General features: G+C 42.7%; 2 protein-coding genes across 8 annotated transcripts in view; one reads left to right on the forward strand and one right to left on the reverse strand.

Annotated features, from left to right (window-relative positions):
• The window catches only part of MCTP1 (multiple C2 and transmembrane domain containing 1), a 580,456-nt gene extending 567,481 nt beyond the window's left edge, over window positions 1-12,975 (reverse strand). For 6 of the 7 annotated variants that reach the window (XM_066273828.1, XM_066273827.1, XM_066273825.1 and 3 more), the window contains exon 1: window positions 12,256-12,975. In XM_066273828.1, the coding sequence (XP_066129925.1) occupies window positions 12,256-12,975 (720 nt within the window). The remainder of the gene's footprint in view (window positions 1-12,255) is intronic. The other variant, XM_066273830.1, reaches the window with a different exon arrangement.
• On the forward strand, window positions 7,954-8,588 carry LOC136336270 (centrosomal protein 20-like). The gene is made up of 2 exons (XM_066277794.1): window positions 7,954-8,479; window positions 8,512-8,588. The coding sequence occupies exons 1-2, from the start codon at window positions 7,954-7,956 to the stop codon at window positions 8,586-8,588; spliced, it is 603 nt and encodes a 200-aa protein (XP_066133891.1).
• Window positions 12,976-14,118: the final 1,143 nt, after the last annotated feature.

Here is a 14,118-nt window from a genome sequence, read left to right on the forward strand (position 1 = left end):
TCTCACTCTCTTTTCAAGGTTTTTTTTTTTAATGAGATTCCTGTGATTATGAGACTACATTTTTATTATATTAAAGATATCACTTTTTTCTTAAATAAGAGCTGAAGTATATCAATAAAGAAGCTTACCAAATGCCTCCTTATTTTTTTATTTGTAAGGATAACTTTGTGATGATGAAGCCAGGGAGGCCAGGCTTGAAAATACTAATGATAGATATTAGTTATTGTGACATCAAAATTTCAAAAGATTACAGGAATGATTCCATGATCTCTCTCCCGTGGTGGTTATAAGATAGTTTCTTGAAGAAGAACGATTATTCTACTGAAGAAAAGTCATTCCTTATACCAGGGGTCCCCAAACTATGGGCCCACGGGCCACATGCGACCCCCACTGCACTTCCGGAAGGGGCACCTCTTTCATTGGTGGTCAGTGAGAGGAGCATAGTTCCCATTGAAATACTGGTCAGTTTGTTGATTTAAATTTACTTGTTCTTTATTTTAAATATTGTATTTGTTCCTGTTTTGTTTTTTTATTTTAAAATAAGATATGTGCAGTGTGCATAGGGATTTGCTCATAGTTTTTTTTATAGTCTGGCCCTCCAATGGTCTGAGGGACAGTGAACTGGCCCCCTGTGTAAACAGTTTGGGGACCCCTGCCTGATACATTAGTTTAAACTCAAAGCAAGATTACTCATTCCCTTTGTAGAAAACACCCCATAGTGAACCACAAAAGCTATCTTCTCATTGTTTTCCTTTTTCTCTTTGGGTGAGCTGGTTATCGTACGGCCACTCCAACTAGATAAAGTGAAACCATTTGAAAATATTACGTTATCATTGACATTTAGTATTATCAGATTAAATTTAGAAGTGAGAAATTCTGGAGTTATTCTCGTTATCTTCGACTCTAGCAAAAAATAAGATGTGTATGAAAAAATAGGTTTGTGTAGAAACCATTCCTGATGAAGGCCTGTGTGTGTGCGCGCGCACATGTGTGTACAGCATGTGCCAAAGCAACACAGAATGTCAAAACATCACAGAAGCCACTTAATTAAACTTCAGTGTGAAAAAATATATATTATAAAAGCCTCTAATTAAAAAAGATGCCTGACTTGTCTTTTTAAAAATTTTTATATTCCCTGCTCCTGTTCCCAGAAAGAAAGAGAAGGGGAATAGAGGAAAGGCAGGTAGCATGCGGGCAGAGAAGAAAGAGCCAAGCAAAGACCACCCGATAGTCCTGTGACTGCAACATCCAAGACACAACCAGACACTCCCTCGTTCTGTAGATCCACACAGCTCTACCTCACATTCTGGCATACACCCAGGAAGAAGAAGCTGAAGTCCCAGAGAGTGCAAATGTTAGGGAGAGCGGATTAGATACTGTACAAAGTTCCGGCTTCCCTGAAAAGAGGCAGAGCATATGGGGCCTGGAAACCGTGAAACGTGGGTCTCCTCCTATCCCGCCTGCTCCCCGGGGTCTCGTTCAGCTGATTCCACAGAGCAGGCTAGCAAGTCACCCAAGCACCAGCCTGGTTCTAGAGTAGATGGGTGCTGCCTGAGGGGCCAGAAGGAGCAGCGAGGGGCGGAAGGGTAACAACCAAAATGATTAAGTAAATGTTATTTACAGAAATTGTTGAGTTGAAGTGGTATACATGCAAGGTCAGTGAGAACCAGGTGAGGTCACAATCTCAGCTGGACCCCATCCCGGTCCCTCACCTCCAGCGTCCTTGTAAAAACAGAGGGATGCAAAGACAGGAGGTGGGGAAGGGACAGCCAGGTCTGCTCTGGGCCAGGAGTCAGCAGGGCCAGGCTGATTCCAGGAGTTCCGACTCCACGAAGCAGGAAGTTTGGCAACAGTTCTGTCACAACATAGAACTTGCCTGCAAAATCTATTCCAATCTAAAAAGATATTCTGGAAAACACTCAAACTTCTAATTTGGTGTGGTGAAAATACTATGCAAAAGCAACTCTGTGAATGCTGATTTCTTTTTAATGAAAAGCTATTTTGCATTTCAATAAGAGAACAGGGGTCAAATATGGCTTAAGGACATAGAATATTGTTTCTATATTGAGAGACTATTTGCAATCTTCAAAAACTGATCATTTGCCTTGCACAGACCAACCTTCCATCTTTATCATGTTTAAAGTACATTGCTTAAGAATAAAAATTTCCAACAGAGTCCATGGATTCTAAACCCTTTTATTATAACTATTTCTTCAAATATGCAGCCACTCTGATATCAGGCACCACAAAGGTCTGTTACAAGGCCACGTAGGTGGGGTTTTCTCATTCTACCTAATTTTTTTAACTGACAAACATATGTTTTTCCTTTTCTTTACTCTACGAACACTCACTATTTTCAGTGGCTAGTGCTGCTAGGAAAAGGAGAACTGTTAAATTCAGGAAGAATCCACAATAACTATAAAGAATATGAGCTTTTACAGCAAATAGGTGACAATACAACACTCAGGAGCCTGGCACCCTCAACCATTCTGCATACATGCAAATTAAAAACTCAATCCTCCCTCTCCCTTTCCAAGAAAAAGACTTTTTTTTTTTTTTTTTCAGAGAGAGGGACAGACAGACAGGAAGGGAGAGAGATGAGAAGCATCAATTCTTCATTGCGGCACCTTAGTTGTTCATTGATTGCTTTTTCATATGTGCCTTGACCAGGGGGTTACAGCCAAGCCAGTGCCCCTTGCTCAAGTCAGCAACCTTGAGTCCAAGCTGGTGAGCTTTGCTCAAACCAGATGAGCTCGTGCTCAAGCTGGCGACCTCGAGGTCTTGAACCTGGGTCTTCTGTGTCCCAGTCCGACGCTCTATCCACTGTGCCACCGCCTGGTCAGGCAAAAAAGACTGTTAACGAAAGCATTTCTGAACAGAACCAAACAATATCAAAGGCATAAGGAAAAGGGAAAATAAGCTTTGATTAATTCCTTCTACTTTCTCTTTCCCTGAAAGTTCAGCCACATTCTGGTCTTCCAAATCTTTCCATCTTCCCAGCCCCCAGCTTAGGTCACTGTGCAACTCACACCATGACTGTTGTGGCCTTGGCATGGTCTCCGGGCCTCTGCTGCCAACTTGACCCTTCTGAGGCTCGCCTTGCCCAGTCGCACCTGCTCAAATGCCTCCAGGGACCCCTAATACTGCCCTAGATACACCCTCAGGCAGGCACGCTTTCATTTGCACCTTTCTTTCCCACTCCCCCCTTCCCACCCACTAGGCCTCCTCCCAGTACTGACTTCCAACTCATTGAATACATAGGTCACTGATGTGTCTCTGTGTCTAAGGCTATATTCTCGCCACCCCTCTACTACCAATATGCAACACCCAACCCCGTACAAATTCTAACCACACTTTGAAACAAGGCAAATGCTATTAGGTATAAACACCCTCAAATTGCTGCCACCAAACCTGCGGCTTACCTGCATCTACCTTCTACCTGAAGCCACCACTTCCCTGGTCTCCAGGACCCATTCTCACACATGATTTTAGGAACCTCACCTTATTGATTACCCCCTTCCTCCTTTAACTTCAACATTTTTTCTACATGCTTCTACTCATCAACCCACTCAAGTGCCATCCATTAAAAAAACCAAAAACCTTCCCCTGAGCTCATCCCAGCGTTGTTCTCACTCGCCTACTACCACTTTCCTTTATCCCTGCATAGAGCCCAACTGCTTGGCCCTGTCTCTGTCCCCACGTCCTCTTTCCATAAACCCCTCAACCCACTGCATTCCGGATTCCATCCCACCATTCCTGGTCAATACATTGTATTGATCCAAATAATATATTTCTAGCAGGAGGAAGGGGGAAGAGAAATCAGACACTGACTCTCCACGTCAGGTCAAACTGATAGCTAAATTCAGTCCAGAGAGACATTGTATTTAGTCCGTTGTGTTTTTAAATATACAAGTTATTTGTCAAAAATTCAAAATTCTGGAGATTTCTTACAAGAATCCATGTTTCTGGCTTCTGTCAAAGAATGTCAAACTCTGGGAACATTGCTTTCACCACTGCATGACGGTCATGAGCTAGAGCGTCAAAGGGGCGCGGGCTGCCTGGTCACCACCGGCCATCAAACCGTCTTTGCTCATTTTCTTTACTTTGATGGCCACTGTGAGCAATGGAGTTTGAACTCTGGTTTTGAATCAGTACTGTCCAGTAGAAATAAAAATATGAGCCACATACATAATTTTAAATTTGCTAGTAACCACAATTTTTTTTTTTCTGAAGCTGGAAACGGGGATAGATAGACAGACTCCCGCATGTGCCTGACCGGGATCCACCAGGCACGCCCACCAGGGGGCGATGCTCTGCCCCTCCGGGGCGCTCTGTCGCGACCAGAGCCACTCTAGCGCCTGGGGCAGAGGCCAAGGAGCCATCCCCAGCGCCTGGGCCATCTTTGCTCCAATGGAGCCTCGCTGCGGGAGGGGAAGAAAGAGACAGAGAGGAAGGAGAGGGGGAGGCATGGAGAAGCAGATGGGCTTCTCCTGTGTGCCCTGGCCGGGAATCGAACCCGGGACTTCTGCACGCCAGGCCGACGCTCTACCACTGAGCCAACCGACCAGGGCCGTAACCACATTTTTTTAATGAAAAGGAACAGATGAAATTAACTGTAATAATATATTTCATTTAATTCATTATATCCAAAATAGTATTTCAACATGCAAGCAATATACAAAATTGTAATTGAATATTTTACTTTTTTTTTCTTTGTGCTATGGCTTTGAAATTTAGTGTGTGTTTTTACACTTACAGCACAATTTCCATTGTTCAATAGCCACAGGTGGCCAGCGGTTGCCGAATGGACAGCATAGCTCCTGGAGCTAAAACAGCCTTGCAAATGGAGAGACAGAGAGAGAAGTATGAAGGAGAAGGAAGCAGGCAGGCAGGACTCAGGAAAAGGGTGTGATGTTAAGCAAGTAGGGGCGCAAAGTGAATGAGAGGCGCTCAGTGAAAAAATCAGCTCTCACCCTGTGCTCCAGGGAAAGAAATGCCCCTGTAGGCAAATTCAGTGAAAAGGCAATATAGATGCTTCCATAGAGAGGCTTGGGTGTTTTACAAATAAACCTATCCCAGGGCACTGGACAGTTGATCTGATTCACTATGAAAAGCAACTGGCCAAGTCTCCGAACTTCAGTTCACACCCTTGGTACTCACGAGAAAGCAGAATAGGCCAGGCAGGACTCTTGATCAACACTGGGATTTTAATTTATTGCAAGAAAATGGGGTTGAGGGAAAGTGGCAATAAAGGAGGCAGGAAAGTATCTTGAGCTACATTCAAGAGTAGAACTGAAGACTCAGAGATCACGAGTACATAAGGAATGTCAGCAAGTGTCCGAAATCCAGATGTGGGGCTTCAATGTCAAAAATCAAAACGACTTGGATGCAAAAGTGATAATGCATCCCTGGCCCAGAGACCTCAGAAATAGAAACCACTCCTCCATCCTCCACGTGAGCACAATATGGCAGCCTTTAATAGGCAGTTGTGCCCTCAGAAGTGAACCAGAATTGTAGTGTAAGCTGAAAAAAGCCAAGTTACGGGCTGGAGAAGAGGGGAATAGCAAACACATCTGCCAGGCTTAAAAAGACTCAGAAACAAGAAGGCATTAACATCATTACACAGCTGTAAAGTGATTTTGAAACTTTTCCAGAGAACTCATCACTGAACAGCTCTAGCCTGTCCATTCATTCCATTTTTCATTCACCAACCATTTATTGAGTGGTCTTCCTGATCTGTACAATGCCAATGAAATAGGTCGACTGTACTACGGCTTGCCAAATTGTACTCTAACAGTGCTAGTGTAGATAACTCAGGTTTAAGTAAAACAGAGTGTGACTTGTAATACTGAAGGGGCCTATCTGAATAAAACAGGTGTGGTTTTCAGGAGGGAGCAGTGATATTAAAATGTTCAGAGGCCTATTTGTTCCTCATGTGTTATAATTTTCCAGACTGGGAAATAGGCCGGTATAGAATATCTCAAAAAAAAAAAAAAAAAAAAAGAGTTCACAGGAAAATTGTTCTCTTAAGAAGGCAGTATACAGGACTCTCAAATCTCATTATATTAAAAATATAGTTTTTCGCATTGCTGACATTTAGACTAACATCAAATACAAATATCTGAAGACATTAGGGAAATCATGGCCGGATAGTCTGCTGAAAAGAAGATTCTAATAAGAAACTGGTACTGTATACACTGGAGAGGAAGACCTGTCTGCATAAAACCTTGAATTGTTGAAAGACTTTCTATACCTGATTTATAAAAAAATGATGTAAGTTAGAAGAAAAGGTTCATAGTAACAAGGAAATCAAAATGGCACATATAAAGTTAATCATGCAGGAAATGAAATAGATGCTATTTCTAATGGTGCTGACAAATCAAAATTCACAAATAACAGTGAAGATTACTTGGCAAGTGAAAAAAAATGATTTGAAGAGTCCTCACACCTTTCAATAATTAATTTTATAGAAAGATAAACTTGTCAACTATAATTTTATATACTAAATAAAATTTTACATATACTATAATTTTGTGAAAACAAGCAAGCTTATCTAAAGTAAGTTCTAGGAAATATTTATTTCATTCACATTAAATAAACTCCCCAAAAGTCAGTATTCAAACAGTCATCCTCATTTATTAAGATAAGGTTTTATTTAAAATTCTTGGCTTGTTGAGGCAAGAAAATATGTGATTTTTAGTAAGTTTCCAGCAGATTTCAAAAAAAAAAATCAATGTTTCATCTAAAACAGGACATGTCTGCTATGATACTGTAAATAGGTATGAATTAACAACAAAAGTAATGCATGACTCTAATTTCTAACTAAACCTGCAGATTTCATCAATGTTTACAATGTTATCCATACATACTACTACTTACTCTTTGTCAGTCTAGAGTTGGCAAACATTTTTATAATATTCATGAGCAAAGAAATCACACTACGTGTTTCCTGAGGTACCAAAGATATATTATAAACCTTTAATTTTGTGAAATCATCCCTTATTTCTAAACAATGGAGCAAAATATAAATTTTCTTTGTAAATCTATTAATCCTATTCTATCTGTAAAGTATTTATTCACTCTTCCATGATAATGAGCATCTACTTACCAATAGGAATACAAGTATGAAGCTGTGATGTTGCCAGTACTGCATTGATTAATTTTGGGCTACTTTTGCCACCACAGAAAGTAAAATCATTTATACTTCAAATTAAATAAAAAGAACCAGGAAAGCTCCCTGTTAATTTTTTTAACCACCCACTTATTTGTAATGGTGGCAGTGGCAAAACTTTAATATACTGTTCAATAATAATAACAGCACAGCAATTACTAACGTTTATGGAGCTATGTTTCAAGTCGATCTCAAACCACATCTACAATATAACACTTCCATTTATGCAAGATTCATAGCTTTACTCAAATCTGCTAGATATCCAGGACAGTGACTAAAAGTTACAGGGAAATAATTCCACTTCCAAGGAAAGCTCTCACTCTTTCCCCTTTTCTCTGGAATGACCTAAAGATCCCAGTATTGTCAAGAATGTTATCACACAGCAAACTTCACTTCACACCTTTCTCCAAAATGTCCTAAAATCTTATTCTCTCTTCTACTCCCCCTACACACACTCACACACTTTGTAAAAGCTACTAATGTTACTTTAAAAGTTCAGATAATTAATAAAGCAAGATGCATTTCACATATAGACTTAATGTTAGAAAATACTTTTCCACTTTTCATTGGGGCTTACAGATGTGTTTCATGAATTTCATCCCAATAAATGAATATTCCTTTTACTATGTTTGAAATATTTCTATCATATCTTGAATAATTTACACACTTTTTTAAAAATACATTTTTACTTTTCTTTGAAGACAATTTTAACAAAATAATTTTTTTAAAAAATAAAATTTTAGGTGCGTAGAGCCGAGGCGCGCCGCTGGCGGCCGTTAAAAATGGCGAGTGTCGCCGAACTGAAGGCTGTTTTAAAGGACACCTTGGAAAAAAGGGGAGTTTTGGGGCACTTAAAAGCGAGAATTCGAGCTGAAGTTTTCAATGCTCTAAATGATGATGGTGAACCCCAACCACCATTGTCTCATGAAAACCTTCTTATTAATGAATTAATTCGAGAGTATTTGGAATTCAACAAATATAAGTATACAGCATCTGTCCTCATAGCAGAATCTGGTCAGCCTGCCGTTCCATTGGACAGGCAGTTTCTCATCCATGAACTAAATGCATTTGAAGACTCAAAGGATAATACAATACCTCTTTTATATGGGATTTTAGCTCACTTCATGCATGGAACTAAGGACAGCATCCAAAGTACATTTCTGAAAGGACCTTCACTGCAGCCTTCACACCCACACTGTGGTAGACAGCCTGGTGGGAGAGAGCGAATGGATAAGAGGAAGAGAGAAAGGTTTTCCAGACAAACAAGAGCTGAGGGAATTGAACAGCAGAAGACCTGCATTGTAAGAGGTGAAAGAAGCTAGTCTATAGGAAACAAAAAGATGACCACCTAAGAAAAGAGGAGGGGAAAAAAACTGAAAATGAAGATCTTCGTATTTCTCAAACCGTGAAAAGATGACATTTCTATTTGGCTATCTTTTACCTTAAAATTGTATGCATTAAATAACTTATTTATTTTCTCATTACCAAAATGTATCACCAATATTTATACTTTGTAGACATTTGAGTTTCTGCAAAACATTTAGTATTTCATGTTTTACTGCATTTGTGAATAAAAGCTCACTCTGTCATGTAAAAAAAAAAAAATAAATAAATAAAATTTTAACATTCATGAACACTACAAGCTTTTTGTTAAAACACTAAAAATGCAACATACTCATTCCTCACTCTTTATCTTAGAATACTGACTCCCTGATTCTAGCGGAATATAATTTTAGTAACTCATCAAGACGGAATACATAAAATTGGCATATTTTTGATATGCACACAAATTGAGAAAGCGTCTTTCCCAACTGTGCTACAGAAAATGAAATGCATCTGGTGTGACATTATGGCCAACATGTGAACTAAACCAGTTGGAAGAAAGGGGTTTCTTTTTTCTTTTTCTTTTTAAAGCAGATTATTTTAAATAATGCACATTATTTAATGTGCAAGACATTAACAAGTGTGTTTCAAAGTTATATTTGGCTTAAGAAACCATTATAACAAGAGAGCTGGTAGGGGTATGGAAGGTAGTCTGTTCAGTTTTAATCACTGTCCATTAGTGACTTCCCAATCTCTTTCTCCAGCAACCCAATTTGATTTTTGGCTTTTGCTTCACATCTCTGCCCAGTGTCAGAGTATGTGCACATATGTTGTTGGGGCCTCCTGCTGGGCTAGGGGATGGAAAGGTGGGGAGTGTTTTGGAGAATACCACTGATGCCAGTGTCAAGCAGAGACCAAGAGAAAATTTGAGCAATTTGCCTTGTTTTTGCAATGAATTTTCTTTCTTCCTTAAAAGAAAGTTCAGTTTATTTAGGTAATCTAAAGATGGATTTAATGCTCTTATTGTCTTTTCTTCCATGTGTTCCCATCTGTTCTTGTGAACGGTGAATAAAACTGAAATCTACATGTGCTATCCACTCTATCTGCACCGAGTATTTTTGTAAATGAGGCGCTGGGAGAACCAGAGGAGGTCTCTGAGATAATGTACGGAGCTGGGAAGGGTGCTGCTGAGCTAAGCCTACTCTTGGCCACTTAGTAAGACCTCTTCTAGTTCCAGATTCCGGCCCCATTTCTTCTCCTCCATTCAGAGAAATGAGCCAACTACTTTGCATTGGGCAGAGAAATATTTAGAGGACCGAGGAACCCCTCTTTTCTGGATTGGTGAGAGAGCACTGCTGAAACCTGGATTCATGACTCCTAACAGTGAAAACTGGTCAGTTCTCAGAGAAAAAGACTCCATTAGCAGATGTTGAGGACCAACAATGGCACCTCTTTCTTAGACTGTCAAGCAAAGGACAAGCCCCTCAAGGCTTACTGTTCTGTCTACCCCCACCTTTCACCTGTTCTTTGAAACATATTTTAGCTTTTTTATTTTTCCTACGTCTTCATTGAGACATTAGTTCTTTATAACAAAAAGCTTCTTTAGAACTACAGATGGTATAATTAATAATGTCATTTGTAAATGTGATATAATAGATATGCAACAATGAATCACAGAGAACAAAGAGCAAATTAATATAGCTAATCTATCATAGAACTGATACTAGAAATGGAGAAAAAGAACTCCAGAATATATGTAAACTTGCAAAGTGTTAATCAATAGGACTGAAGTCATCTCAAAAACATAACAAATGCTAAAAGCTGTCAAAGGTAACTGTAGTCATGGAAAAAGAATCTGGAGAATGACTTGACTACAAAACTTCTATCATTTATTAACCATGTGGATCTAGAAAGGTTATTTTAATTTTCTCAAGCATTGGTTTTCTAATCTATAAAAATAGCAATGAGGACTTCTATCATGTAGGACTGCTGTGAGGACTAAATCGTACAAGGCTACCAAGTGCCCATAATATGGGCACAATAAACTAACACAATAATATTAATTTAGTGCCTTCTCCAAAATAAGGTAAGGTCTTTTGAACACAAAATTCATATTTACACAGTAGTGTTTTTAAACTAAAAACTACTGGTGTCTGAAAACTTTTTTGGCAAAGAAAGAAAGAAAGAAGAACATCTATTCAGAATTCTCTGTTTTTGCTTTCACAATATCTTGCTTCAATGAACTGCAATGTAATTTAGCAAGTTAACATTTGCAGTAATATATCCACCATCCAAAATAATTTAATTATTGTTTGTTGTTTTATTATTCTTGATTGCAAAAGTTCATAAAACAAATGTAAACAATACCTCAACTCTAAAATTCCTATAATTAGGATTATGTACACACTCAAAATTCAATCTTTTTAAAATAGATAGTATTCAACTATACTGAATTTAAGACATCCCTTTAAAAGTATTTTTTACCTTACTTTTGAAACCAGAAACAGAAGTTGTATTAAATTCTCTTTCAAGATGAAGGGAAAGGTAGGTTTATTTCGGCTTTTTGGCAATAATATATCTACCTACTCTTTTGAGAATAACTAAAACTGTTTTCTAGAACATCAAGTGTTTCCTCAAACATCAGTAACATCAGGATGCTGCAAGCAATTGTATTGATTAGACAATAAAACACTCCTATTCTGCTTTGTTTTCTGAGACTATACTAATGAACTATAAAATTTCTCACCTGAAAGCACATCTATTCCCACATTTCATCCTTCAAATCAAGGCCTTCTGTTTTCTGTAGCTCAGCTTTTAATTTAATTAAAGTTTTGATGTATATGTCATTAACAATAATTTAGTCAAACTGATGAGCTTAAACAAACTAAGATATATTGAAAGAAAAGAATGCCTTAGGTCCCTGGCAGAATGGAACTTTCAAAATATTTGCTCACCCTAACAACGATTTGATGAACATTTACAAGAGGAGAGCCTCCTCCTCTGCAAAACCGAGGGAGTGAACGCAGCCGCTCAGTGGAACAGGGTTACATGCACATTTTCACTTGCTTCTTCTCTGACCAAACTTGCGTGATCAGAGTCAGCACGATGCAGAAAGCAGCAACTGGAAACCGCTCAGATGACTATTAGATCTTAGAGGCCATAGGAACGTATTTGACTAGTGCAGCTGAGCAGCTCAGGCTGCCACTTGTTGGGCAGCGATCCGCTCACCACCGGGAGTTTTAAGAACGGAGTGTGGGTAAATTAGCAGACTCCAGCTTTAAGGCTTTCTTCAAGCCATTACCTCACATTCACCGAGAAGTCATCTCTCCATATTTCTATTCTTTCCCGCAAACGATTCATTTACAACACTGGCTCCTCCACACCACTACCACACACGGTTGTAATCTTTTTTTAAGTTGTTGGATTTTTCTTTCGACAAGGTGAGACATAGTGGAGAGTCCTTCTAGGAGACCTCCAAAAAGCATCCTAAATTATGTCTAACTTCATTCCTCCCCCTATTGAGCTACCATTAATACTTCCACTTTCATTAGCAACTCAGAAAGTTATTTATATCAAAAGTAAAGTCAGGGTACAAGTTTTATCTTTACTAAACAGGAGCGGGATGTTTTCTTTCCACTGTTTGATTTATGGGACTTGATAGCACTCGCATCGCCCTGCAGCTCCCGGGTTCGCAGTCGCCCGGAGCTGGAGGCGTCCCGTCCCCGCCCCCCCACCCCCACCCCCCGGCACGAGTCACGCACCTGGCTGCTGCCACGCTCTTCGCCCTTTTCCGCGGCCCGCAGCTCTGCGGGGGCCCGCACTGGCTCTGCCGAAGGCAGAGGCGGCTCCAGCAGCTGCTCCAGGCTGGTGGTGCCCGGCAGGGAAGAACTCTTTTGATGGCACAAGTGTCCCGCGGGGCCTCGACGCTGTGCACCCTCATCTCGGGCACGGTCCCCCCTCGGGGGTGGCTGGGGTGAGGAAGACAGGGAAGATGATGCGGAGGACGAAGAGGGAGCCGAGTCCGGGGAGCGTCCACCAGGAGGCGTCACGCCGCTCGCTCCGGCAGCGGGCCCCCTTCCCATAGCGAGCAAATGCTCTCGGATCCGGCGGCGCAGTGTGGACCCCTGCTCGGCTCTGCCGGAGCCGCCAGGCTCGAGAGGCTCTGTCGAGGAGCAGCACAAGTTGGGCTGGGAGGAGGAGAAGACACGGTCCAACACTTGTTTCCGTTTCTTGAAGCCGATCCACCTACTACTGCCCGTGCCACCCTCGCCGGCCAGGGCATCCCGCCTGGCCCCTGGGGGTGGCGGGGAGGGTGACGGGGTGGCCGCAGTGCGTCGCTCCTGGCCCCCCGCGCGCCTGCTGCTGCCGCTGCCCTTACTCTTGGTCACCCCCAGCTGCAAGTTCTTCCACAGCCGGGCCTGGAAAGAGGAGGACACCGCTGCCTGTTCGGGCGAGCCCACCGCAGCAGCCCGGGGCTCCATCCGCCACCCCTTGCTCCTCCTCTTCCCTCCTCCTCCTCCGCCCCCTCCACCTCCACCTCCACCTCCTCCTCCTCCACCACCACCGCCGCCCTCTCTGGCTGCGCCTGCTCCCGGAGCCCCGCGGCGGTGGCGGCGGCGTGGGGCGCAGCAGCAGAAGCAGGGAGTGCCCGGCGGCTTCAGGCCAGCACCGGGGACAGTCGCGGATGCCTCAGTTCTCTGGCCGTGGGATTCTGGAGCTGCCTCTTCCTCTTGCACCTGCCGGGGTGGGTTGGCGCTGTCCCTGAATCCCTGCAGCCGATCTTGCAAAGTTTCAGGCTCCGACCTCCACAGCTCCAGTCCACTGGAGTTCCCCAGGCCGCGCCCTGCCTCCCTCTCCTTGCTGGTTCCGGGCTCAGAAGCTTCGTGCACCCAGGCGACTGTGTCCAGCTGCGCCTGGGACCGCACCAGGTCCCCTAACCGCAGCACCTGTCAGCGGCTAGGGAGGCTGCTTCCAAACTGGACGCACGCACGACTCACAAAACTGGGAGGGTCGGGCTGAAGACACCCAGGACCAGCAACCCCGCAGGAGCGCCCCCGGACCATCCTCCAGCTCCTAGGTGGGAGAGCGCGGAGCGGAGAGCCGGGAGGAGCTGGGTAGGGACCGGAGCCAGCTTGCTTCCTGGGATCCGGCCACTGTTTCCCAAGCAGCTCACAGAGGACCGCCACTGGACACGCCCACCAGCGATCGTCTGGTTCCGATTAAGTGAGCTAGAGTGGAGACCATGCGTCTTCGGTGGGCCCTGTGGGACACTGAGCGTCCACGCGGAAAGATGAACCTGACTGAGTTCTGCGGCTGAACACCGCTGCCCCCGCCCCGTTGCGCGCCTTGGGTGCAAAACGAGAGTTTGATTTTTTCTGTCTTGATTTCATCTCCAATCACTCCTCCCCGCTCTTTATTTGTATGTTCATGGGCATTTTCTCTTAATATCAGGGTCTAGAGATTTCCGGCGTCTAACAAGGCCCGCCCTAAACTTGCAGGGAGTTGACTGTGGACAAGGATGTGGAGGATGCGCACTGTCTCTGACCCCATTCCAAACGGGGAGAATCTTGTTCTTTTCACTCAACTGATTGTCCTTTGGTTACCTCATTTGCTTAGTTGCCAAG

Source organism: Saccopteryx bilineata, chromosome 4, assembly GCF_036850765.1.
Source record: "Saccopteryx bilineata isolate mSacBil1 chromosome 4, mSacBil1_pri_phased_curated, whole genome shotgun sequence".
Lineage (NCBI taxonomy): Eukaryota > Metazoa > Chordata > Mammalia > Chiroptera > Emballonuridae > Saccopteryx > Saccopteryx bilineata.

What these genes read in the sequence shown, in the direction of transcription:
- LOC136336270 (XM_066277794.1), top strand. Translation starts at nt 7,954, where the DNA reads ATGGCGAGTGTCGCCGAACTGAAGGCTGTTTTAAAGGACACCTTGGAA. An exon ending in GAAGACCTGCATTGTAAGAG is followed by an intron (nt 8,480 to 8,511) that starts GTGAAAGAAGCT and finishes GGAAACAAAAAG; the next exon opens with ATGACCACCTAAGAAAAGAG.